General features: G+C 52.1%; 1 protein-coding gene across 1 annotated transcript; it reads right to left on the reverse strand.

Annotated features, from left to right (window-relative positions):
• On the reverse strand, nt 1–26,227 carry ADGRD2 (adhesion G protein-coupled receptor D2). The gene is made up of 26 exons (XM_055721371.1): nt 26,095–26,227; nt 25,607–25,684; nt 25,465–25,528; nt 24,514–24,744; nt 23,153–23,806; nt 22,422–22,520; nt 21,844–21,929; nt 21,167–21,448; nt 19,748–19,859; nt 19,226–19,360; nt 18,804–18,924; nt 17,385–17,490; nt 17,077–17,132; nt 15,798–15,924; nt 15,583–15,686; nt 14,855–14,957; nt 14,063–14,216; nt 13,159–13,292; nt 12,359–12,474; nt 10,589–10,709; nt 5,406–5,447; nt 5,137–5,190; nt 4,654–4,798; nt 4,034–4,092; nt 1,426–1,456; nt 1–694 (listed from the first exon to the last, which is right to left on the reverse strand). The coding sequence occupies exons 2-26, from the start codon at nt 25,652–25,654 to the stop codon at nt 633–635; spliced, it is 3,246 nt and encodes a 1,081-aa protein (XP_055577346.1). The 5' UTR covers nt 25,655–25,684; nt 26,095–26,227; the 3' UTR covers nt 1–632.

A 26,227-nucleotide genomic window follows, 5' to 3' on the forward strand; every position in this document is an offset into this window, starting at 1 on the left:
AAAACAAAACCAAACTAAACAACCCGCCTCTTTGCACAGCTGGAGTTTAATTACACATGTGGCTAGATTGAAATATGCAGGAGCAGGTGAGGGTGAGAGTGGGGCGGGGGGACAGAGCACAAATGCACGTGCTGGGTGTAGGTCTTGCTGTCTCTGAGACCCCACTCCTACACCTGAAATGCCGCAGCACATCTACTCCTGGATGCCACCGTTTCTGCCTTGCTCATGTGTCCACTGTGGGGAAGAAAGCTGCAATGCTTCTGGGTGGCATCGTCTCGAAAATAGTCTAAGCATGCCCTGCTTAGACACTTAATGTGGAGCAAAATCAGAAACCTGCTAATGCACTGCTTCTTTTGACAAAAGAAAATGTAACAATGCAGAAAAAATAGTATCAATCCATTCCTGGTGCTTCTTCACTGCACTGTCTGCTTGAGTGACCCCATCCAGAGACTGTACTGAGAGTGCCGAGAGTAATTGGCAGCAGTTGGTAAAAAAATAAAGTGAAATATGCTGCACCCGTACCCGGAGGAGCTGGTGACTTGCCCAAAGCCAGGCAGGGAAGCTGGGGAGGGAGCAGGGAGCTCTGGCTGGCTGGCCTCTCCCCAGCACTGCTGTGAGCAGAGGTCTGGGGCTTAGGAGGGATTTCTGGTTTTAATTCTACCCACCTCCACGGTGACATTGGCCTTTCTACAACCTGAAACAGAAGAAACTAAATGGCTGCTTTTAAGCTCATAAATCCAGTGCTGCCTCAACACCCCACCTTCCCTGGCTTCCCTTCGCTGGGAGCAAGGCACTCCTACCACCCACCAGCACCTTCTGCAGCACCTGCGCGTTTTAAATACCCTGTGGCTGCGAAGAGCTGCTGCCACCCCTGAAATCAGCCCAGGGCCTGCCAAGCAGGGAGAGGTGCTGGTCCCTGCTGTGCCTTGAGGACCGGCCGTGCTGGGGTGAGCAGGCAGAGAGCTCAGCACAGATATCTGCAGGTACCCACCGCCCCTCTGCTGCCTGCCACCTGCGACCTGCAGCTCCACTGCTGTGCAGGGGCCCAGGGAACTGGTGTGCAGCAAGCTGCAGGCACGGACAGGCAGCAAGAAAGGTGTGGAGACGTGGGGAGAAACCAGGTGGGTGCCCCAAGACAGGCACCCTTGCCTGAGCCACCAGTACTGCCAGGGAGAGGCAGCACAGGCAGCACTGACAGCACCAGCAGAGCTGCTGGGGCTCCATACCCTCCCTCTCCCTCATCTGTGCAGGGGAACACGGAGCTCCCAACAGCCTGGCCGGGACTGCACCCACCAGGGCAGTTTGGAAATAAAATGAAGCCTGAGCAAAAACCACCTGCCCTCTGGGCAGCGCTCCACCACGCAACCACAGAAACCAGTAGCAGCAGCAACAAAAAATAAAGAACATGATGTAGGCAAATGTTACCTGAGGACTTGAATGCTGTCAGCTCTACAGCCTGAAAGAGGGGAGAAGGTTTGTTAGCAGAAGGTAGAGGCCTGACTGCTTCGCTGCTGGCACCCCTGCCACGCTGCCCGGGGCCAGGCGGGGGTCCCCAGCACCCCACTGCTGCCCCTCACGCTCCGTGCCACGGAGCCACCGCACAGGCTGGGGACTGGAGCCTTCACCCAGTCCCCAAGGGACGGGCACCTTGCAGTGTCCCCGGACACAGCTGCACCTCCCAGCAGCATCCCCAACCTCATGCCCTCTACAGGGACCCCCGAGCCCTGGGGGGACCCAGTGGGCTGGACACTGTGGTGGGAACCACAGGAAAATCCATGAAAAGTGGAGGGAGAACTTTCTCCCCCACCCCCCGTGCTGTGGTGGAAAGAGCACACACAAGCCTGGACCCTGTGCTTAAGTGATGCTTAATGCTCTGTGAGGTGTGAAATTCCTGCTCCCAGCCCAACAGCAATAAATATCACCAAACAACATTTGAAAAAGCTGAAATACAAAGAACATCTCGTCTGTGTTTATATCTCCACTCACGCAGTGTTTTGTCATTTTAAGTGTTTTCAAACGTTTTTAAGTAGCATCTTCTCTTCATCCAAACTATTGTGCAGCTGCCAGTGACATTCTTAATTCACCGCTCCTCCAGCGAGTGCCGTGACTCATTTAGCCAGGGAGCAGGAAAAACAGCGCGGACTTATACAACCGCAGAAAGCAGCAGCTCTTGGGGGGGTGGGTAGCACCAGCCCCGGCACAGCTGCGCCAGCCCCCTCGCCGTGAGGATGGGGCTCAGCACCGCCGCTCTCATGCTGGCACCAGGTGAGTGCTGGGAGCAGTGCTGCTGCCCCACAGATGTGCGTGGGCAGGGGGCTGTGCCCCCCCTCCCCAGGCAGGCCCTGGCATCAGCTGCACCTTTTGCTGCATCCACCTTACTTAGAAAGGAAACAAATACATTAAAAATGCAATGTTTATGTTTAAGCAACAACGATACAGCACAGTCCTTGGTGACCCTCACATGGAGGAAAGTGCTTTCTGTCTTTGCCTGGTAGGAAATGCCACGGCCTTGGCATTTAGATCTGCTGCCTCCCAAGGCTCCCGGCCTTAGGAAACTTGGGCCCCTGGGCTAATCCCCTTGGCCCACGTCTCATACCTGGTGCCAGGAGCTTAGCCCTGGTCCCAGTTCACACAGCCAGCACCTGGCTGGCTGAGGAAAGCATCACCTGCGAATGAATCCCAGCCGGCGTTCAGCAGGAGGGGAGGAATGGCACTAACCACAGTATAAATCATGAGAGATACAAATATGGATTTTATTGAGTGGCTTCAAAATGATATGCCAGCTATAGAAGTATTATCTATTGGATAAATAAGAGCTGTCTATGTGACACAGGTTTTCAAAGGATAAATATTAGAGAGGGAGAGAGAGATCCTTCAGTGAGAGACTCACATGAAAGTAGTGTTGGATTTTATTCTGAGGAAATTACAGCACTTGTATGTCAAGTGCACAAGGACTGATGATCATTTCAATAGTGGGAGATGGAAGCGGTATCAGAGTAGTCAAATTTAAATTGTTCCCTGCTTTAGGCCATACCTCGCTGAGCTGTACATCACACTCCGGCAGGCAGCACAACCCAGCCTGCCCTCCCCGGACAGGCGCACTTTGCCCACTGCAGGGACAGCAAGTCCCTGCCCCGGTTTGAATGTGCTGTCATGGGGGAATGTCCTGCCTTGGTCTGTGCTAACCTCCACTCGGTGCTTTACTCCCTTAAATGCACTGGCTCCTTCTGTTCATGCGTGCCCTGGCTACAATCACCCTCCCGGCACGGCAGCGGGGCTGGTTCCCCATCAGCTCAGGGGTGAGCTCTTGCCTTGGAAACTGGCCATTCTGGGGCCTCACCTTCTCGTACCTGCAGAACACGTGCTCTGCCCCGGTGCCCTCTGCTACCTGCCCCTGCCCGGGCCAGCCCCTGCTCAGGCAATTGCCTCCTGAGATATGCCCTGCCCACACTGCAGAGCTGAGGCAGGTCACCGGCCAGAGCTCCTGCCTGCCAGCCCACCGCGCTCTCCATCCTCTGCTCCGGCAGAGCAGCAAATGCTTCATTGCATCTGGCCTGATTACCAGGAGTGGCCACTGCGGGCACGCAAGCATGCATCTCAAATGACTTAAATGACTTAAACCAGTACATTGCTAATAATGAGTAGGTATTTTAATAAACCAGAGTCTTCAGGATGTGTATCAAGACCTTGGTTTTGACAGGCAGGTGGCATGTCTGGACTGGCCCTGAGGAGGAGAGCGTGGGTGCTGTGCTAACACCTGCCTGGTCCCTCACCAATGCTCTGCAGCTTCTGTAATGCACTGGGGCAGGGGGGATCGGCATTACCCTCAGTCTGGGTGCAGGGTGCATGAGTCAGGCAGCTTCTGGGACTTGCACAACGTAAAACACTGAATTTGTGCCAGAGCTGGTAACGCTACCAGCTGCCTCGAGTCCCAGCCCCTCACTGGAACCATCAGACACCAATGCCATTCCTACACAACTACTGTGCTCTGTGCATGGGTGAAGGTGGAAGAATAACAGAAGACATTACATACCGGTCTCTCGGGTGACATAATTGATGAAATCCCCATCGGAATTTTGGCTCCAAAATTTCCTAGGAGGTGATGCAGCACAATGAGTTTGGAGACTAGAGAGTAGAAATATTCATGCTTTACCACGAACTCGGTGCTTTGTGTCCCCTAAGTATCTCCCACTGAAGCGAAGAGACCCAACAGGCTATCTGCATAATGGCACCCACAAACTAGTAGGGAGCACGCAACACCTTTTTTCCCCAAAGCTAACCCCCCTGTTTCCTTCTGCCACCTTTGCCTCCCCTCATCCACAAAATGCATTTTAAGACACAAACATGGATTCTTGCCTCTGAAGAATGCAATGCTGCATAACACAGTGATGAGACCCCCATGCCCACGCCCATCTAGCCTGTGGGCATGAACTTGACCCCTCTGAGATCCACAGAAGTCCCTGCCTTCCCTGGGAACCCTTCATTCTGTGCTACACTTGCAGCACCAGACCCCAAGTGCTCACAGAGGCTCAGTGTGCAAATGAGCTAATGCAGTGCCATGTGAACTTGCACTACAATTCAAGCCTTGGGAATAACATTTTACTGTGTTCTCAGCACACAGCCCGGGCCAACAGCAACGACAACCCTCTTTACCTTTGTTGGTGATGTTCTTCACTGGAGTGTCTTTCTGCACAGGGCTCGACAAGGCACTCTCAGCTGCAGAAGGACTCGGTTTCCCTGTCTCCCAGGAGGTCGTGTTTCTTGGACTTGATAAGTAGTTGATGGGATGAGAGCAGTTCTGTAATGACAGGGTAGAGACATGGGACAGTGAAAACTGCAACATGAGTCTTTGCTAGACCCAGGTCCAACTTTAAAGATCGATTTGATCTGCACTGTGGCCCCTGGCACTTTGACTCCCATCCCACCCTGGTACTGCAGGCTGCTATCTAGCCAGAGTAGATTGGCTTTGGGTCTGCGTTGTCCAACAGGACTGTAAAGAAGGGAGACGAAAAAAATAGAAAACTAAGACTTCTTTCCAACATCATCTCCTCAAAGCAGAGCAGATGTACGCCTAGGGCCCTCCTCTGGTGGCTGCATGATAAATGAAGCGGGCAGCAGGGTTTCCTTGCAACTTACTGTGAACGAGAGTGCTTTCTTCTTGTCCTTCATCCTCTGGATGGCATTCCTCACCTGGAGCAGAGCAAGGACATTAGAGAGGGCTGCAGCAGCTCTAGCAGAACACAAGATCCTCCAACAAGTCATGGAGACCAAGCAACTGCTGCTCCAGAAGCATGGTTGGGGGTATGCTGGCTGTCGCAACTACTACAACCCCAGCTGCCCCCTTGACTGCTAATAAAACAGTTGCCGTGATGAGTGACTGAGCCCCAGCCAGGGGCACCTCTTACCTCGCTGTTATAGACTGCATAGACAAGGAATATGTACAGGCCCTGAAAAGGAGAGAGCACAGGAAGGGTTAGAGATGTACAGCTGGTTTGTGCTACTTCACATGGGAGGAAATGAATTTGATGAGCACCAGCATGGGTGAGGACTGGGCTGCAAGGGAGAGGCACAGGTGGTGGGCATGGCACAGCCAGGGACAGCTGGGCAGGAAGGACCTTCCTTACAATCACACTTGAGACCAGGCTCTTCACAGAGAGTCCAAAGGAGAGATGGTCCCTGCCTCAGTCCCTCCTCCTTCTACTCTCACTCCATTTCAATTGTGGGGAGCAGGCATCCCTCGCAGGGCACTCAGCTTCCCGAGCCTGAAGCTCTCCCGTACTCCCATTCACTCATGCATGCAAAATCCCCCAGGAAACACCTCCCTCAGATCTCAGAAGAAGAAGCCATCAGATAAACAGAAAGCATCAGGAATTAATTGCTAGGGGAATTGAAATCTGGGAAGCAGACCTCCCTTCCCACTGACCACTGGCCCCAGGGGGGCTTTTGCCAGCCTCCCGCAGATAAAGAGCAGCATGAAGCCAGGAACAGGTCCTCTGTCCCATGCAGTGACAGACCACAGCATTAATGGGACCCTCTGACCCAAATTCAGTGCGGTACTGACCCAGGGGTTTTGCTCAGCCCCAGCCTGGACAAACCTTACGCTGGCGTGCCGGGGCTCCGGCAGCACAGCCTTGGCCACTCTCTCCCTGCTTGCCGAACCGGTGCTGTTGCTTGCACACACCAAGGACCAGTGAGCAATGACAGGCTCTGCCACAACTAAGTGCTCGCCCACAACTGTGTGCTTGGGGCCAGTGCAGAATGTGCTCCAGGAAAGTGCCTGGGGCAGGGCCGGAGCTAGCATTGCCTGGAGGCCACAGCCTGGGGCTAATTACAGCTCCAGACCAACGATTCTGGCCTTAAGGCAGTCCTATCTGGCCCACCAGATTTATGTTATATCTGTGGGGTGTTTGTTATCGCAGCTAGATAAATCAGCTGCAGCAAGAAAAGTAATCCATCTTGTCTTCAATGAGCCTTGCTCTTCATCTGCAAGCTCTTGGCAGGCGTTATGGTAGCAGTACCCTGGCACCGTGCCATGACCTGTCCTTCAGCCAGCAATGCTGGTCACTCCCCCAGACCAGATTTCTGGTCAGGCTGCCAAGGCAGGTCTTCCTTGAAATAATCATTCTGGATGAGAGTGGGGAGAGGGGAACGGCGAGGTCGGCTGGAAGGAGAGCAAGGAAGGAGAGGAGGCCCAGCTGCAGCGCGGGCGGAAGCAGAGCTGTGGCTCTGGAGGATCCTACTCCTGCTCACACTCCTGCCTGCGCTCCTGCCCATGCTCCTGCCTGTGCTCCTGCTTGCGTTCCTGCATGCGCTCCTGCCCGTGCTCCTGCCTGCGCCCCAAGTTCTCCCAGCAGGTCCTGCAATGCCCTGTCCCCTGCAGCTCCCCGCTCACAGTGGAGCAAGTGCTGTGTGGCCACAGACGAGAGCACAGCACATGCTGGGACCCACAGAGCAGGATGGATGCTCCTGCCTGGTGTCCGTCTGTCCAGCACCCAGGTCCTGCTGCACCCCACACACCCCTGCTGGGAGCAACGCCCCCTCCTGCTCCTCTCTCACTGGAGATGGGCAAGTGGCTCTGCAAGTCCCTGCCCTGAGCCAGCCTCAGGACCACCCCTCCAGCCTCAGGACCATCCCTGCAGCTCTACAAGTTCACATTCACCTACATTGTTTCTCAACAGCAGGCACCTCCGGCCAGCACTGGGTGCTCGGCAGGGTGTGGGTGCTGCTACCTGCAGAACGATCGGCCGGAGGGACGGTGCTGCTGCCTGCTCGCCAACCTGCGAGGCAGCTGCCTCCGGTGCAGCACCGCTCTCTGTTGCTTTTCAGTCACTCGGCTGAATTCCTGTGCTGCCTGGCTGCAGCAGGAGTTGTCATGTTTGGTGTCGACGCACAGAGTAACCTTGAAGACAGGCTTCAGTTTCCGCAGATAAACAGAAAGCAGTCAAACAACAACCACCACAGCGGCAAAACTTCCCTGCACAAGACCCGCGCATGAAGGAGCACGCTGGCCCAAAGGACATTCCAAGGTGATCCATAAGACAGCCAGCAAAGCGGCTGAGATGGGATGGCTCTATCCCTGCTTCCTCTCAACTCCACAGCTTCCCACCAGCATTTCTCTGCTGGGGTAAGAACTTGGTAACAAAGGGACAGAAGCAAACAAGCACGGCATATTCATGGACAAACCCTGGGCTGTCTGTCCACACAACAGCCACGGCTCCTACTGAGCTTGAGGAGAAAGAACTAAACCGAAAGCAGCAATAACTTAGAAAGCAAGGGAGGAAAACAAATCCTGATCCAGCAAACACCTCAGCTCCTATCTCACCCAAGGTGGACATTGTCATCGTTTGTGAGAGAGAGCCTCAGGAGGTGTATCATCCAGAGGACACATTTGTTCATGTCAGGTACTATTCCTTGTCTCTCAAAAAGCCCATATGCCCAGCATCCCTGTTACGACAGCCAGCATCCCACAGCCCCTCTGCTGGCATCACGATGGACCAAGGGCTGAGCGAGCCACGGAGGCTGCAGGCTGGGCACTGACATGGCTGGGCCATGGCCAAGGGTATCAGCAGTCACTGAACCAGGGAACTACTTGTGAGATTTCCCTTGCCAGTGCCGGGTGGCAGAGGAAAAAGCAGCCCTGAGTCCTTGTGGAAGTAGCTCTCCTGAAGGCTACCCAAGCCTGAGATCCTCAGCAGGACCCCTCCGGTGTCATGTACATGCTCATGTTTTTAACACAGGAACACTGAAGCAAGGCAGAGGAAGGCTGCCAGGCTGGTGCTGGGACACTGTGCTCTGATCTGCCTCTCTGCTAATATTGATGGATTTCACCCAAGCTGAGAAATGCCTTTTTCTCTGTGAATGAAAAAATGCTGGTGCTGTTATCAGCTCTGCTTACCTCATCTCTTCACAGCACTGAGCCTGGAGTTCTCTTCTGCTCAGTAACCTAAGCATGGCACGAGGAGGCAAGGAGAACTGATGCTATATTTAGTTACAGTTAGGACAGGCCTCCTGCCACCCTTCTGATGTCCCTAATAGCAGAGATGTCCTTGGACATCTCCATCTTCTTGGAGAAGTGGTCCTTGTCTGGCCTTGGAACATGCCCAACAGCGAGACGATGGATGCGTGTGAGCAGCACCCGGCCGCTAGACCAGCGCCAGCCACAGGCAGCACATCCCTGGAGCAACCAGCATCTTGTGCACGTGGTGATAACGCCTGCACTTCGCCCTTGGAGAGCTGGGCCAGTGCTACACAAAACCGGCCAAGTGTGCCAGAGGGAAACACCGCGAACTCTGCTGCTCCGTAAGTGAAAGCTACAGCAGGAGCCAATTTTTATTGAATCCAAAGAAAAAAGGGAGATGGGGGTGGTGACCTCTTTGGATTCCAATGGTTTGGAGCATAGAACCTAGCTGCTCTCTTGACTTGGATCCCCTGGAGCAGGATTTGTCCTCGAGCACTGGGCAAGGGGCTCCGAAAAGTACCTCTGTGGACAGCCGGCGCTCAGGGACAGGGCTGGAGGTGTGGGTGCCTCCAGCGCCACTTGTGCTGGTGCAGCCCCAGCCCCAGGGGCCGGACTGGGCCCATGCCTGGCCCCTGCGCAGGGACCCCTGCCCCCAGCCCCTGCCTCGGGACCCTTCGACACTGGTGGGCAGTGCGTCTCTAGCTCCATCTACAGCTGCTTGCTGTAGGGTTTGGAAAGCTGCTGCCAAGAAGCGGCTGATGCTTTGAGTCCCAGGTGGTAAGCACATGTTCAGAGACTTTTTGTCACCACGTGTCCCTGAGTTTCAGATATCCTGAGGTCCTGGGAACAGTCCTAGCTCGGTGCAGAACTGAGCGCTCCTGGCTGCTGTGACTAACACAGTTTGCTTTGGTCTCTTAACCACATACAGGCTAGTTACAATTAACTAATTCTTAAAACTCTTTCCATGAAATCAGTAAATGTAGAAGCAAATACTAAGTATTTCTTTACACATCAGGGTTACTCTCTGCCCTACAGAGATCCCTATTAAACATGACTCTGAAGTACAGTAGTCAGAGCCACGGCCCTGGAGGACTGCAACACAGGCAAGTAGCCTTAAAAATGGAGCCAATTGATGCTACCTAGAGAGGAATGAAGCACCTGAAGAAGACTACATGACTCATCCAAGGTCTTCAAACTCAGAGCTACAAACAGCACACACATTTCCAGCCTCCCTGTGCAAGGCTCTGATCGCCAGCCCACATTGCCACTTGTTCCACCTAATGGTCCTGCATCCCATCAGAGTCCAGTGCAGCTCTCAGTGGGTACCAGGAGCATCCCTGGAGAGCAGCTGCACAGCTGCAGATAATAAGGACTTTATGGGTAAAGATTTTCAGTCCTTGATTTGTAATTATTCTTCTCTTGTCTCCCTGCAATACAGCTGACCTCCAGGCAAAGAGAAGGTGATTCTGCTGGTACAATTCTTGGGCCACAACCTCTAAGAATGTCTGAACATGAACCAGATGGAAAATACTCATCCTGGAACACAAACCATCTAAGCAGCAATCAGGCACGCTATGGCTGGACGTGACCTTTGAGACGCTTTCCACGAACAGCCCTGCTCTAACAGCGATGCTGGCACACGTGGCCCATCCCTGCCCTGTAGGGATGAGGCTTGTTTCACTGATGCAAATAGCAGGTGGGATGTCTGCCCCATTAAACTGCACAGTCACCACTTTAATTATCCATTAAATGACCAAATCAACACTCTAATGAAGTTCCCTACAAGCACATCAGTTTGTAAGTGGCATTTTGAAACCACACTGATGTCTGAAAATCTAACAACATGAGGAACAAGATTTGAAGTGGAAAGCTGTGACACCAGGAGGACACTCCAGAGACTGGTGCTGAAGGACCGTGAGATGAACAAGGTCTCCAGAGCTGCATTTCACACACTGGGAGCATGAACGTAGTTTCCTCAGACAAAACAGCACAGTGGCTTGGGAAAGCTGGGCTGGGCTTCAGAGCTGCCAAACACCCCTGACTACTCGGGGGGTAGAGTACACCGAAGCACAAAGAACGGCAGGTACCTGCTGGGCTGTGACGTGAGGATCTGCCTGGCACAGGACTCACCTGGAGGGAGTTCAGCACAATGAAGATGTAGGCCCAAATGATGCTGAGGTGGACAAGGACCCCGCAGACCCAGGTCAGCCCCAGCACAGGCAGCAGCACCAGGATGGGCTTGGCCGTGGCCCTGTCGGGAAGAAGGGCTCAGGGTTACCTGGGTGCATTTCAGAGCTGAAGTGCTATGCACTGGCACCCACCTCCGAGCCACCAGCCCTCCACTGGGGTCTCTGTCGTGCCCCACATCCCTGAGCCCAGGGTGTCCTGGAAAAGAGCCCCAGCCTGCCCAGTGTCCTTCCTGGCTCTGCAAACCCTGCTCGGGGTATCGCCGTGGTCTGCCTGCGGCATCCACCCTAGGTTACGGAGCACTGAGTGGCTCTGTCCTGAAAGAGCTCCACAGGTTTAGGCGCACCCTGGCCTCTGTCTTGCAGGTTAGAAGAAATTTTCCTTGTCTTCATGCCAGAGACAGCTCTCCTCCCCCAGCAAGTGCCTTTCAGATATGTGTCCACCAAGAGGCACCCAAGATGGTAGCTATGGAACAAATTCCTTTGCAAACAAAATTAGTTCAGAGGGGAAAAAGCAAACATTTCACCTCTCAGCCCCCCGCATGCTAGCCCTGCTCTTCATTTATCACTAAGTGTTAGCAAGAATGGAGCCCTTTGACGTCATTAGCCATGAGAAAACAGCTATTTTCCCCCCAGTTGCTGCTACAAGGAGGGCTAATGCATTTGTTTTATTAGCATACGGATGTCACCTTGCCCTCCAGCAATGCCCTATCTTTGTGCTTCTGTAAATTTGGGAAAAATTATTTATGATACAGGGGAACAATGCGTGTCTAGCAGGGGTATTTGGCGCCAGCTAACAACAATAAAGATTCACAGAGCATGATAAAGTAATGACTCAAGCAGCAGTTTTTTAGAGGTCTCTCTATATTGACTGATTACAGAAGTCCACGTTGCCTCTTTCCCCATGTATGTAAATCCCCACCAGCATTACTTTCAATCCACCAAGTCCCAAAATCATATATAAAATGCTTTTTATAATTGCAAATAGCCAAACCCCCTGCAGTCTCCACAGCTGGCATCCTCCTGTGGGGCACACACAGTGCTAAGCATGGGACGGGTGTGAGACATGTTCAGTTACAGTCCCCTCGAACGGCAACGTTCTGCTAAGTGGAGAGGAGCTGTATAAAATTCCATGGAAACTGGGCACCCAGCTGGGTCTCTGGGTTCCTTGGAACACCCCAAGCTGCTACCTCACTTCCCTGTGGTGATGTTTTCAGGACACCTGCCCAAGCTGCTCAGCAGCACAGTGGGCTGACATTAGCAAAAGGGCAGACAGCTCGCCAGTATGACCTGAGCTCCCACACACGCTGTCACCAATGCAGACGATGGGGACACTCACACTGGCTATCCCCAGACCCAGAGTGATGCTCCTGGTCATGCCAATGGGCCCAGGGCAGCTTTGATTTCAGCAGTCACTGCCAAGGGACTCCCATCCCAAAGCGCTGAGGTTTAGGAGTGTGAGCGCAGATGAGTCCAGCACCGGGTTCCGCAGGCTGAAAGTGCTGGCTGGGCTTCTCAGCGGCACCAACATCAGAGCAGAGAGACTACCTTTGGGTGATGCAGTTACCCCAGAGGAGAAAATCCTTTCTGCCCTCACTCCCCCAACTCATGGTCTTCCACTTCACCAAGGCAAAGACTCTCAGTTTAACAGTAATTCCACCGTTTTATACCCTGGGTAGCCACGGCTGGGAAAACCAGCCCCTTCCCCGCTCACCATATCTGTATTCCAATCTGGTTCTCCAGGCTGCTGTTGGGCGTCAGCATCTTTGATCTCCTGCGAGCACTGGACACAGTCACCACCACCACCCGGAACAGCACAAAGGTGTTCACCTGCCAGAGAAGAGCTGTTGGACCCAGGAACCTTCTGTAATCTCAGCCTGGGGGGGATGACACTTTTCTACCGGGAACTCAATAACTGAGTGTCAGAACTTGGGGAGAAATGTTTCACTTTTGAGCAAGCGGTGAATAAAATACCTCATAGCCACATGTATGTGCTTCATAGCCACATACACATTATCCACATGTATGAAATCTAGAAAACTTATCTCAAAACTTCTCCTACAGAATGTCTTCCCTGTGAAGTGTCTATTCTGGACCCCTTAAACATTGCACCTTTGTCTGCTACCCTGCTGTTGTATAATGAACCTGATACTACTTCGAGGACATAGATGTTCCCATATTAAAATCAGACCTTTAGTTAAGACAACGTCACAGTCAACCCACACACCTATCTACATTTCCTAATTCAACAGTGAATACAACAACTGGTCAGCAAAATTTTCTGAAAGCACTTTTTTTCTGACAAAAAGCTGCTTTGGTTAAAGAGATTTATTTGTGTTGTGAAAGTATATATAAAGCATAACAAAAATTTTCCTATAAATAAAAGTAGCAGGCACAATAAGCCCTGCGAGCAAGCACCTTCGCTACAGGAGTGCTGACACCCCTGACTCTGCAATGCTGTCCTAAAACCAGACAGGAAGAAATCACACCTTCCCAGCAGGTTTTGGCACTTACGGCCAGGATGAAGAGAACAGGGCCAACAAAGGCCCAGATGACGTTGGTCTGGACGTTCAGCCAGCAGTGGTTGTCTGCCACATACTTGTTAAAGGAAGTTGCAAGGGTCACACCCACGATAACGACTGGAAGCCCTGCAGAAAAAAACCCCAGATTAAACCCCAGGAAAAGCAGAGATGACCCATGTGGGTCAGCTGTGCTCTAGACAATTGCTTCAAAACCCCCAGAGCCAGACACGCTCCAGCGTGAGCCAGCTTAGCCTCTGAAACCCCATGAGCAACATCAATTTACTGCAGCTTAAATCTGTCCCAGCTCTGCAAGACGAGATTTATACCCTGTCAGCATCATTCTCCTAGGTATAAAGCATTCCAAGTCCTGAGTCCTGATCAAAGCAATTTACTCCTCAGATTGCTTTTTTAACAAAATAGACAATCAAAGACATAAACCAATCCAAAATATTTGAACCTGTTGTCCAATGTCCAACTAGGTGCGTGTTTTGCAAGGAGCACTGACCTAAAGAGGCTCCTCTTTGGTATGGAACTCAGCTCATTCAAATGAATTCTACGTCCCTAAAGGGCTCGCTCAGAATAAAGGGTGCTCAGCCAGGAACATATTTATATTTGAATTACTATCAGACAGTAGTAATGCTCTCCAAGAACAAGCAGTTACCATAAACTTCCTCCTCCTTCGAACTCTTGGGTTTAGAAAAATAACAGAAATGCCTTTTATATTCTGAGACTGGCAATTTGACACATAAAGGTAAGAAAGCCTCTGCAGGGCAGTGGCACCCGGCTCTTGTATTGCATCAAACCAAACATTTGGGAATCTCTCCTGTTGAAACTCATGCTAGACAAAAAATTGACACATTTTTCTGAGTGCCCAATGCAGAGGAGTCTGTAGATACCCCAGCCTGTCACGTAGTAGAATTTCATCCTCCTGTCTTCACTCATGTTGACTGCTACCACTTTGCTCCACAGGAGAAGCCCCTCTACCAGCATCCATGAAAAGGCTGCCATGAAGAAGAGATGAAGGCAGGCAGTGACGGTGAAACACACCACCTGGGGAGGAGAGAGATCACACGCTGCGTCAGGAGTCGTCGTCCTCTGAGAGCTTCCGAGTGTGTGTGGTCAGGAGGAAGAGAGCAACCTACAAACTGTGCTGCAGAATGTGTAGAAATGTATGTAAACATCCACAAGCACCAGGAAGAGTTCTTAAAATTGTAACACATGAAGAGTGCAACTGCTGCAGCTCACACTTGTTTCATCTGTGTGACCATCTTACACCACAGAAGAGGGAACTGATAGCAGCTTTTCCTGCAGTTCTTGGCCTTCCTTGCAGGTCTCTCATCCCTGAGCTGCTTGCTCCAGCCATGGGATGTGGAAAAGGACACAGGAAGGGACAACAGAACTATACGTTGCTGTTTTATAACTGCTTAATTTCCTGAAAGATTTTTTTGTCAGACACAAACTGTCAGAAAAAAAAAAAAAAAAAGGTGAATTTTCCTGACAGATTGCTCAATGCATATGTGCGTATCTCCAAACATGGAGACACAATTCTTTCCTAGATGCAAGTTACAGGTAATTAATGAAACATTAACAAAAGGGATTACGCTTCTGTTCTGTTTGCTCTGACAATAATGCTTGAGCGGGCCTGGGCCCACTGGCTGACCAGGCGGGACACTTTCTGGTGGGTTTACCTGGTTGGTCTTGGCCAACTCACTGAACATGAGCAGAGCTTCTGCTGCCGCTAACGCAAAGATCAGGTTCTGGTGCACGGTTGTTCGTTCACTCTTGGGGACACTGAGGAAGGAGAGAGGAAGCGCTCAGCTGCAGCCAAAAGAAAGGGTGTACATGTCCCCTCTAGTCCTGGCTGAGCGCAGACCTGCCTGGGTGGCCTGTGAGCTCTGCTGCTTACTGCAAAGACGACAGAAGGAGGCAGGGGACTGCCCTGCTGTGCAAGCACTTGGCGCTGGGGATCTGCTTGGGTACAGCTGCTCAGACCTTGCCCAGTGCTCCAAGGAACAGGCAGCGAGAAGCAGGAGGAACATGGCCATGCTCACAAGGCAGATCTCTCTACTTGCCAAGTAATGCAGAAGGGTTGGCAACTGAAGAAACAGGTTTTGCTCCATTTGATTTATAAAAATTAACTCTAGCAGAGCAGTTTTTGTGGTAAACATTATTAGTCATTGATAAAAATATTTCCACGGACACTCAGGTGTGTGCACAGCTCATACAAGCATCTCCAGTCCCCCTCCCTAGGCAAGGACAAACTCCCTCCCCTCTGCTACCAACCACCAGTGCAGCTCCCCAGCCTCTCCTGCATCACCCCACACTGACTGAGGACATCTTGTTTGTATACTTCTTCTGAAGCAAAATATCAAACAAAAAATACAGAGAAAGCTACAAGTTCCTGGACTTTTCTTACCCAACTGCCAAGAATAAAATGAAGGTAACTATCAAGGCACAGAAGGAAACGCCACATCCAATAAAAGTCAAGGTCTGCAGTGTGAGCTCCTCCTTGGTGGTCCTCTGCTCCAGTCATGAAACAACAGAAGACACAAACCCCCACAAATTAACTGCAGGCTGCTCGCAGTTTTGGCGTCCACCCCACAGAGCTGCAGAGAAAGGTTCCTCACTTACCTGCATCTCGTACACCTGCAGCAGGACAGCAAAATTCGTGGTATGGTTGCAAAAACAGGCAGTGGAGTCTGGGAGAGATGTCACCACAGAGCAGCCAGCTGTGGACCACATCCCACCAGCATCTGGGCTAACAGGTGGCAAAAAAAACCCCAGAGAAAACACATAGAAATTACCATCCACTTCAACAGAAAGCCAAGGTGTTAAGGGAATTTCATTCTCCCAGAAGAAGCAGAGTTGAAAGAAGGAAGAAGAGGATACCAGAGACATGTCTTCACATGGACTTCCCTTTGGCTCATCCTCAAATCTCAGCAGATTTGCCTTACCCATCAGGCATGCACAAGAAAATAGGTCTAGTGTCAACGTGTGCATCAAAAAGCACAGTTCAGCCATCACTGCTTTAAACAGGACTCAGACACTGCATGGCTCGGGGAAGAGCTCCCTCACAGCACATTCTCTCAGAGCATCACTGGACCAGGCACATCAAATCTTCTCCCTCAGCTTGGCCTGCCATGCACCCTGCACAGTTCCACCTGACCCTTGATCTCCAGGGCAAGACAGCCTGTCCCCAGCCGGCCAGCTGCCCTCCACTGCCGGTAAGCCTCCAGTAAACGGTGGCCAGTAAAGCTCCAGATCTGAATTCCCTGTGCAGGGACCAAGGCTGCAGCAGGTCAGCTCTGCCCTCACTGGCAGCACTGCCCCTCTGAGCCTGCCCCAGGACCAAGGGAAGATCAGATTCAGAGCAAGGCTAGTGGAGCTGTTTGTGTAGTAACCAGCTGCTTCCAAAAACACCCACTTCCCACCTTCCCCAAACTGATTCATGTCTGTTACAAGACTGGGACTCTAAGGAGTTTTTTTGCACTTGAATGACTTAATTACCAATCCATAATATATCAGTCTCGGTGCTCTCACTGTGGTGACATTCAGCAAAAACACATCGCAATGCCAAGCAGTATTTATGAGGCTGGGAGTCCTGCATGTCTTTTGGGCTATATATCTTGGACCAACCCTTCTTTGTTGCAGGCAACAATCATCATTAACTAGGGCTTTCCATTTTAGTTATATGTACCTCATTAAAGGTCACTTGCTTGTGAGTGACTTTTTTCCAAAGGAAACCTTCCCAGGAGAGCGCTCTATGCCAGCAGATAGAGGATGCCAGCACGCAAAGCAAGCAGAGAATTACAGATCCCTATTCTTACCGTCACATTTATATTGTTATGTTTGATTTTCCAGTGGAAATAAAAGCTCATAAATCTGGGGACCCGAACTGAAAACAAGGCACCTGAGGCTGAAGTTCCAGAAGGCACAGATGGGCCCCACCAGCTTATTGGGCAGGTCCTGCAGACAGAGAGGGAGAAGAAGAGATTACAGAGCCATGCATGTTCTGTACGCGGACCGATGCAGTTCACCCACTAGGCTGCAACAAGGTCAGTCAGCACAGGACAGGGAAACGGGACAAGATGAGAGACCTGGGCATGGGACACCCTGAAGCGCAAGAGCTCTGGGGCCCCGTGCCAAGGTGCCGGGTCAGGCTGTGGGATGCTGCTGGCAGGGGATGCCGCTGGGACACACAGCCCCTGCACAGGGTACCTGGGCACGGTGCTGCAGGCGGTAGCGCACAGACGTGCTGATCTCCTGGAAGTCGCTGAGCAGAGCGGACGAGATCACGGCAGTGCCCACCGCGGTGCGCAGGTACCTGTCAGGGAAAGCGTGCTGCTGACGGGCACGGGCAACACCAGCCGTGCTCAGAAAGTGTACAAGGCAGCTGGCGAGATGCGGAGCCACTTTTAGAGTGTTTCAGTGCCAGCAGCAAAAGGCCCGGGCGCAGGGCTGACAGCCCCTCAGGTTGCCGGCTCACAGCAAACACCGCCACTGCCCCTGTAACCGCAGGAGGGGACCGTACAGCCCCGGCACCGGGGGTCCCAGGTGCTGGGCAGCGGAGCAGCACCGCGGCGCAGCCGGAGGCCGGGCTGAGCCGGTGGCTGGGATGCGCGGGCTGCCATCCCCCCCTAGTGTTCAGCGCTCCCTGGGGAGCGGCAGGGCCCGGCCCCAGCCCCAGCCCCTCTGCAGCGGGACCCGCCCCAGCCGGGGGCCTGCAGCTGCCCCCAGCCCGCCCAGCAGGGCAGGGAGCCCCCGGGGAGCCCGAGGCTCGCAGAACAGGCACCGCGGTGCACAGAATTATACAATCATTTAGGCTGGAAAAGACCTTGCCGATCATGCCCAACCGTTAGCCCCGCACTGCCAAGCCCACCACTAAACCATGTCCCCAAGCGCCACATCTACATGTTTTTTAAACACCTCCAGCGACGGCGACTCCACCACCTCCCTGGACAGCCTGTTCCAGTGCTTGACAATCCTTCCCGTGAAGAAATTTTCCCTTATATCCAATCTAAACCTCCCCTAGCACAACCTGAGGCCGTTACCTGGGAGAAGACACCGACCCCCCTCGCCTACAGCCCCTGTCAGGCAGCTGTAGGGAGTGATAAGGCCCCCCTGAGCCCCCTCCTCTCCAGGCTGAACCCCCAGTGCCCTCAGCTGTTCCTCATAAGGCTTGTGCTCCAGCCCCTTCCCCAGCTCTGTCGCCCGTCTCTGGATACGCTCCAGCACCTCAAGGTCTTTCCTGTAGTGAGGGCCCCAAAACTGAACCCAGAATTTGAGATGCAACCCCACCAGTGCTAAGTACAGTGGGATGGTCACTGCCCTGGTCCTGCTGGCCACGCTACTGTGGACACAAGCACACAGGCAGCCCTGCCGCACAGCTCAGGGGGGAGCTCTGCCAGTGCCAGGGGCCTCTGCCTCTGCAAACACTGCCTCGGGAGCCCCTCTCCACTGCCCGGTCTCCACATGTGTACTGGAGAAAGCAGGGACAAGGACAAATGGGATGGGATGGAGCAGGGTGGAGGTGACCCCAAAATAAAGGCACCAAGAGACTCAATGCAGACTTAAAAATGAATAGTGCCGTGGCACTAAGAGGGCAGCCCTGGGGTGCAGGGCTTCTGTTTCACTCACTTCTGTTCTCCATCAGAAGCAGCCATGTCCTGGAAGACAGCGCCGCTGCCCGCACTGGACAGGCAGCGCTGCAGGGAGCCGTAGCCAAACCACATGTTTTTCACCATGACTCTGCGAAGACCTGGAGGGATAGAGCACTGAGAGATGGGAGCAAGCAGCCAGGGCAGCTCTGACCAGTCTGTGCTTCAGCACCGCTGCCCTAATCTGGTGGGATACCCCCAGGGCACCCACAGCTCCGAGCTGTGTCTGCAGAGGGGCTGTAGATAATCTGTCCCCCATGGCCCACCTCCCTTTCATCAAGGGTACCTCTTCCGCACACTTCTCCAGACTGCATGTGTGCAGGGGAAGCAGTTTGGCCATCAAGGAAGATGCTGCAGAAGTGCCAAGGGTAGACCCAGGGAAGTGCAGGCATCATAACCCACCTCTGGCTTTCAGTCTTTGCATTTCTTCTGCAGGAACTTCAATGAGGTCGTGCCTGCCCTTCTCAGGGCTCTGGACCAGGTACGCCTCACTGCTCATCTCCTGCCTGCTCAGCTCCAGCTTCCTGACCTCCATCCCTGTGGAGCGAGAAAACCAGGCACTGAACCAGGGTTCAGCTTTCCGCCAGAGCTCCCACTCCAGCAAAGTACCACAAGGACATTGTAAGCCCAGCCAAGATCCACAGCAGCAGCAGCAGCAGATCCCTTTCAGTGCAAACCACGTGGGCTCAGTTTGTCTCCTGCACCCAAAGGTTTCTTACAGTCCTCTTACAATGCATGGCGTGAGAGGTGCCCCCACACTATGAGATTTCTGCATGGAGGAAACAGGGAGAAGGCTGTAGGGTTAACAAGAGATGAGCCAGAGGGGGAGAAGTGCCAGGAGTGGAATTGGTCTGGGAACCAGATGGCATGACTAAGCTGGGTCCCAGTGAGCTGCCCTCCCCTGGCTCTGCTGGTGCCACTCACCAACGTTCCCATGCTGGATCGTGATCTTTGTCCTCCCTGCAGTCAGCAGTGGGGCTAAGTGTGACACCACTCTGTCGCAGAGCTCAACAACAGCCATGGGCCCGCTGATAACCTGCAGACACAGAGAGAGCAATGAAAATCAGCACCTGCGCTGCCAGCTCACACTTCCCACAGCTCACAAGAGTTTTCTTCAATGCTTGGTCCTTGGCAGAAAAAGAGAAGTTGGGACTCAAGGCTTTTGCTTTGCTTTTCTCTGATTTCTTCACTAAAGGATGTTCCTGATTCCTTCAGCAGGGAGACAAGACTGGCAATGAGGGAAACCTGCTGGTCTTTATAAAAAGCCATTAAAACAGCATGGGTATAAACAACTAAATAAGCCTCTGGAAAGAAAGTAGATTTTTAGACCTGACTCCTGATTGTTGCAAAGCTGTGGAACAACCATCCTCTCTTCCTGGAAAAGGTTTCACCCAGAAACAGACTCCACTTCTGGAAGGGTAGCTGGTGACTGGCCCCATTACTCAAGGTCCTGGGTGTGTTGGGCAGCACAAGCGCCACCCCTGCCGTACATGCACTCAAACCCTTTCTTCTTCAGCAGAGATATCTGCTGCACCAGCTACACAGGGCCACAGCTGGGTTTCTGCCACTATCGAGAAGCTGTGAGTAATTGTGGCCACGGAGACCTAAGCAACTCTAAGCGATGAGGTAAACTCTGAACTATTCAGCATCCTTTTGTCTCTTGAGTCCCTGGCTTGGTTCCTGGAGCGCTGGCCAGGCCAGACACTGTCACACATTTCCCAGAGACAGGTGGGGAGTGCAGACCATACAACAGACACAAAAGACCCATGTGAGACGGGAAGAAGCTAATGGAGAAAATCCTAACTGGGGTGGGATGATGGCAATCCCTCACACAAAGCCTGACAGTGTTGTGAACAGCATGGGGGCTGATGACAGATAGCTCCTTGGCAGCCCACCCACTGAAAATACAACAAACTATGAAGTGAAGGGCACTGCCCTGCCAGAGACAGCAGGATATGGGAGCACGGAATCTACAATGTACCGGGAATCTGCAAACTGTGAGTAATCAGGCTGACAAAGTGGAGTGGCTTGAAGAGAGCTGAGAAAGCCATCGGAAGGGTTTGCAAGGCAGGCACCGCCTGACTGAGCCTGTTTGCAGGAGAACTTTTTTGCACCTCCAACAAATGAGGCAACAGTAAGGCAGCTGGTCCTTACCTGAGCTGGCAGCGGCTCCATGCCCATGCTTGCAGCACTTTCACAAGCTCCATAAGACAGGCAGAAAGGCTGCATGTGACCATGCAAGGACAGGTGCTCAGCCTGCTGCCATACACCTGGCCAAGGAGCTGCACACACACAAGATGAACAGATGCGGCATGCAGCGACCAGACCGCTGGTGACCGTTACCTGGCTGACTGATGACCAAGTTTCAATATTCTGCTCTTTCAGGATTAACTCAGTCACTTCCACGTAATACTGGCCCAACTGCTCCAGCATCTCCAGCTCCTCTCCCTCCTGGACTTCCACATCAGAAACTTGCTTTAGTAATTGAAGCACTGCAAGGAGATCAGACGACTCCAGCATGGGTGTCTCTCCTTCCCTCAGAACAGTTGCCAAGAGATCAAGAGCACCAAGAGCAACAGAGAGGTTCATGTCTTGGACATCACTTGTGAAGATATTCTCAGGAATCTGCCAAGGAAAAAACGTTTTAGTTCAGTGCAGAACCCTGATTCTGTGTGATCATCAGCTATGCCCTGGCAATGCCCTGCATGCCCTCGCTGCTGTGAGGCCACCTGCCTGGCCAACCAGGCACACCTTAGGGGAAGGAGACGTGACATTTTGAGCTCTCATGTCCAGCCTTTCGACCTCAGTGAGACAAGTCAACCTGAAGCAACACTTTGCTTGTTTGATCACAGCACAAGTTACAGCTGTATTGGTCACACTCTCCAACAGCATCTCAGAAAAAGCCACAGGTGTAACTGCTGGCAAAATGATCTCAGACACCAGTAGGTCCAGCAAGTCCACCCCAATGGCTCCTGCCTGCTCCTGGTGTCATCTGCCACTGCTGGGGCTGCAGGACTCACCACAGTCCTCTCTGCAAGCGTGTTCACACGGCCAACAAGCGAGCGGCTGGATTCCAGCTGAGCTTTTTTCAGTTGCCAGTATGCATCTGAGAATAAACCAAAAGCATAACCATTGCTGTGGTGTCTAGCAGTGTGCTTAACACATGCCATGCTCTAAGCCAGGGGAATGGTCCTCAGATGGTGGGTAAGTTTGTAGGACAGTTCAGGACAAGGAGACTTCACAGCTGTATTTTATTTCTAGTATAAGATCCCATCTGCAGAGACAGACTAACACTTCTTTTCTGCCTCCTCCCCACATCCCCCTGGCCAATGAGTCTGGAGATGCCTGGATGGGAAGGCACTTCTACAGCCTTGCAGCCAGAAGCCATGCAACATGTTCAACCACTGCCTAACTGGAGAACAGCAAAATAACCCGTCAGAGTGCATGCAGCTGAAGCAAAGTCACAGCTACAGCAGGTTCTGCATGAGATCTCTGCAGAGCAGGCATGAGGCCTCCCCCTCACTGGCCGTCCCCTAGCTAGGATATCCAGGAGTGAATGCCATGGAAGTAACGAATAAATAAATAACAGATGCTGTACCCTTTCTGTAGCGACAGATAAAAGGCAAAGTCTGCAAACAAGATGTGTAACTGAATCCACTGCTGCCAACTTCAAAAACTCGGCATTCCTCAACAGGCCCTGTGGAAACACACACAAACAGACGGCCTGGATCCCCCAGAGCTGTGCCACCCCCAGCAGGTACCACGTTCCCTGCGAGCAGTCCACGAACTCTCCTGAACACAAAAGCTGTGAGCTGCTCCTCCAGCAGCACCAGCGCCAGAGCAGAGCAGGGACCGGGCAAATCTTGCCCAGAAGGAACTCGGAGGAGGCAGCAGTGCCAGGTCCTGAGTGCGTGATGTATCCGTAATGTCACACCAGCCTGGCTGAGGCCGAATCCCTCCTCCCAGCAGAACACCAAAGCACCGGGCATGCAAACCCCAGGAAACAGCATCACTGACAAGTAAGCCATTTCTCTCAGTAGAGGAGAAAGCCTGTAATTAGTCAAGGACATCTGACCAGCTGTCTTTCCTAGGGTCATCGCAGGCATCTTCAGTGACCAAGGGTTTATTGATGACTGTGCCTTTAAGTTTGATTTGTAACCTGCCTGGCCCAGCTCTGAATGTGATTCTGCTTTTCTTCCCAAAGGAGAAGCATCACTCCACAGACTGCACCACATTCCCTCTCTATGGATGGGACTGGCTTCTTGGACTACCCCGCATGCTGCGCCCCCGCTGCAGAAGGGAGCTGAAGCAGAGGGCAATGAGACTCACCTGGGCAAAGAAACTGTGCGGTCACCTCCTGAACGCTGCTCTCGATCTCCAGAGCATTGGAGCTCCACCCAAACACAAGGTCTTGCTCTACTACCCAGCATGACCGAACTTTCTCAATCTGCTCCACGCTGAGGACTTTCTGCCAGATGTGCAAGTCAGTAATGTTCCCACTGAAGGATTCCTTCTCCCTGAAGGTGCCCCCCAGGGAATCTTGATCCTGCCCAATTATCAAAGTCCCCTGGCCGTAGATGGCCTGGGGGGAAGATGGTCCCACAGCACACAAACCGCTGGCAGATGCCCTCCTTTTACCGTCGGCGTAGATGGCCCAGGTCCCATTTTCCTGCTGCCAGGTCACGCAAAAATGATGCCACTGTCCATCGGCACGGAACACTGGCAGGTATGGGGAATGGTGCCCGTGGACTATGAGAGCAAATCGAACAAAGCCTTCCTCGTCGACAAAGCCACGGACCTGGAACTCGTTAATAAAAGCTGGCACAGCGTAGGAGAAGATGGTAGCAATCTCCTGGGTCCTGGTGTCCCACTGGAGGTGGGCGCAGGCTGTGACAGCAGGCAGTCCTGGGAAGTCAGAGAGCACCTTCACATATTTTGTGTCTGTTTTGTCTCCAAATATCAGGACTGGTGCAACGTGGTCCCCTAGAAGGAGAAATTTCAGCCAGCATAAAGGAAGAAGCATGGGCCAAAGCCTGCTCATCTTCCACTGGGACGAAACCACCATTTCCATCTGCCTCTTAAGCTAAGAGCTCAGCACGCAGCAAGGCTTCTGACTCCCCCATGCCTGGAGGGGATCAGGAAGGCAGGCAAACAGAGATTGCATCATTTCAGCAAGTGTCATTTCCAGAAACTTAAGTTTTCTAGCAAATAGGATTGCAAACAATGAATATGGAAGGAACAGCATGTTCCCAAGCATCCCATGCTATAGCAAACAGTCAAGTAAGACCTTTGAGGCATCTGCCATGCAGTGCCTTACCACTGCGGAACACCCATTCTCCTGGTCCTGTCTCTAACATCATCTCCGCAGGACCTGCACGTCACAAATGGTGAGGCTGAGCAAAGCCACACCTGCTTTATAGGGAGATGGTACATGAGGACCAAGCAGAGGAGCCCCTTTGCAACTCCCTTCTGTTGCAATTCATTAAAAAATCTTGACAGTGACCAGCCGATACTGCTGGGATAACTGTTGTTCATGCTGCCAGCTCCAGCTTGTGACTAGAGGTCCTAGGCATTGCCACAGTGACAATAAAAAGAAGAGTGGCAACTTTTCCAGTCAGATTAATTTTTCAGAATTAAAAAGATCCACCAGTGAACACGTCTCCAAATAGTCCAAGCCCACTTATACTCACGTCTCCATTTTGGTTTGTGCAGGACACCATCCCTTTCATTTAGCCAGATGGAACCTCTGATATGGTGGGACTGCAGCAGTTTGCTAAAGGAAGCTTGCTCACTGTCTTGGGGTTCAAAAAGCAGCTGAGCAAAGCGTTGTTCACAGTATCTATCTGCATGCCACCAGTTCAAAGCAGTGGTCACATATTCGTACACGTGTCTTGAGGTCTCAATTGTGACAGGAACAAAATCTGGAGAAAGACATACACAACGTGAAACAGAAAATCTCTCCAACCCACTTTCGAGCCACATACACTACAGGGTCAGTCGCTTGCAGCATCTGCAAGCATCTACAAATACTGTCTGGTGCACTCTGGAGGAGCCAAAGGCAGGAGCTCATTTCCCTACCCAGCCCCCAGGATGTTCAGTGGGTACAGTGTGATAGAAAAGTCCAGGCTATATTGGACCTAGAATGAGGGATATCTGTGATTCTGCTCACAACCTGCATTGCTGACCTAGGGCTGGAGCTGGGCACGCTCTGGTGGGACACAGAACCATGCCAAGCTCAGCCAAAGAAAAAGTTCACTGCGGTACGCCCAGGGATTGCCCTCAGGACAGCTTGCTCAAAGCAGTTATGTACAAGCAAGTTTTCTCATTTTATCCCCCCTTCCCAGCTCCTACCAGCTTCTGCATTTGCAGATGCAAGTTACAAGCACAAAATAATCTCTTTTGTTTGCAGCTACAGTGGCACAAAGACGAGCAGCTAAGCAGGACTTACCTGGTTTTAGGCAGTAATTTCATAATCAGCCAAGCAAATACTCAGCTATGCAAATATAATTTCAGGCACAAAACAGGGCATCAGAAGAAGTTTATTTACCTTTATTTCTGCCACTGGACACCTTTCATGTGTTGCTTCTCTGTGCTAAATATTGCTTGTAAAAACATACAGAAATGCTGCTAAAAACACTAACCTTTAGAAGTCTGGTTCTTGGCAAGGGCTGCAAAGGCAAAGAGACTCCTGGACAGATTACCGACCTGTTGGAGAGGATGTGTTGTAACATTCCTTTAAAGCATTAATACCATCTCAAATCCTGAAATTATAAAAAAACTCACCAGAAAGCTGAAGAACCAAGAATCAGGTCTCAAGTCTCTCCTAAACATGCTGAACAGCTGGAAAGCTTTCACCCTTTGCTAGAATAAACAAAATACTATTAGAGATGCATTGCAGAGACAGAAGCATTCTGCACAAAGTCAGTTCTCAGGCAAGGCTCCTTTCCTCACAAAGTCTTGAATCAAAAAAGAGAGCACGATGCTCTCTGAAATACCTGTCCTGGGTAGCGTCCTATCAAAATAATCCTCCATTCTTCTTAAAGAACTCAAGGTCTCAGTTTACCATTTGTTTCCAGGATACAGGTTAATCATAAAACATATACAGATATTAATAGACAGGCAAGTTAGCAGAGCCTCTTTATCTGCATTAACTAAATAAAAAAGCCATCACAAATCGCATAGTTAAACCGTGTCACATCACTGGCATCTTTTCTCGTTTCTGTTAAAGCCCGCAGGAATACGGATCAGAGCAGACCCTGAGGCCAGCGCACCTGGGCCCCACGAGCAGTGCCGACCACACAGCTCCGACGCCAGGGCTGAGCCGGTGAGCTCCGCCGCACCACCCTGGCCGGCCGGGGGAGCCCTGGCTGCGGCTGTGCAACACCTCGTAAAGTCCTAGAGGAG

This window comes from Falco cherrug, chromosome 9 (assembly GCF_023634085.1).
Source record: "Falco cherrug isolate bFalChe1 chromosome 9, bFalChe1.pri, whole genome shotgun sequence".
In the NCBI taxonomy this organism is placed as follows: Eukaryota; Metazoa; Chordata; class Aves; order Falconiformes; family Falconidae; genus Falco; species Falco cherrug.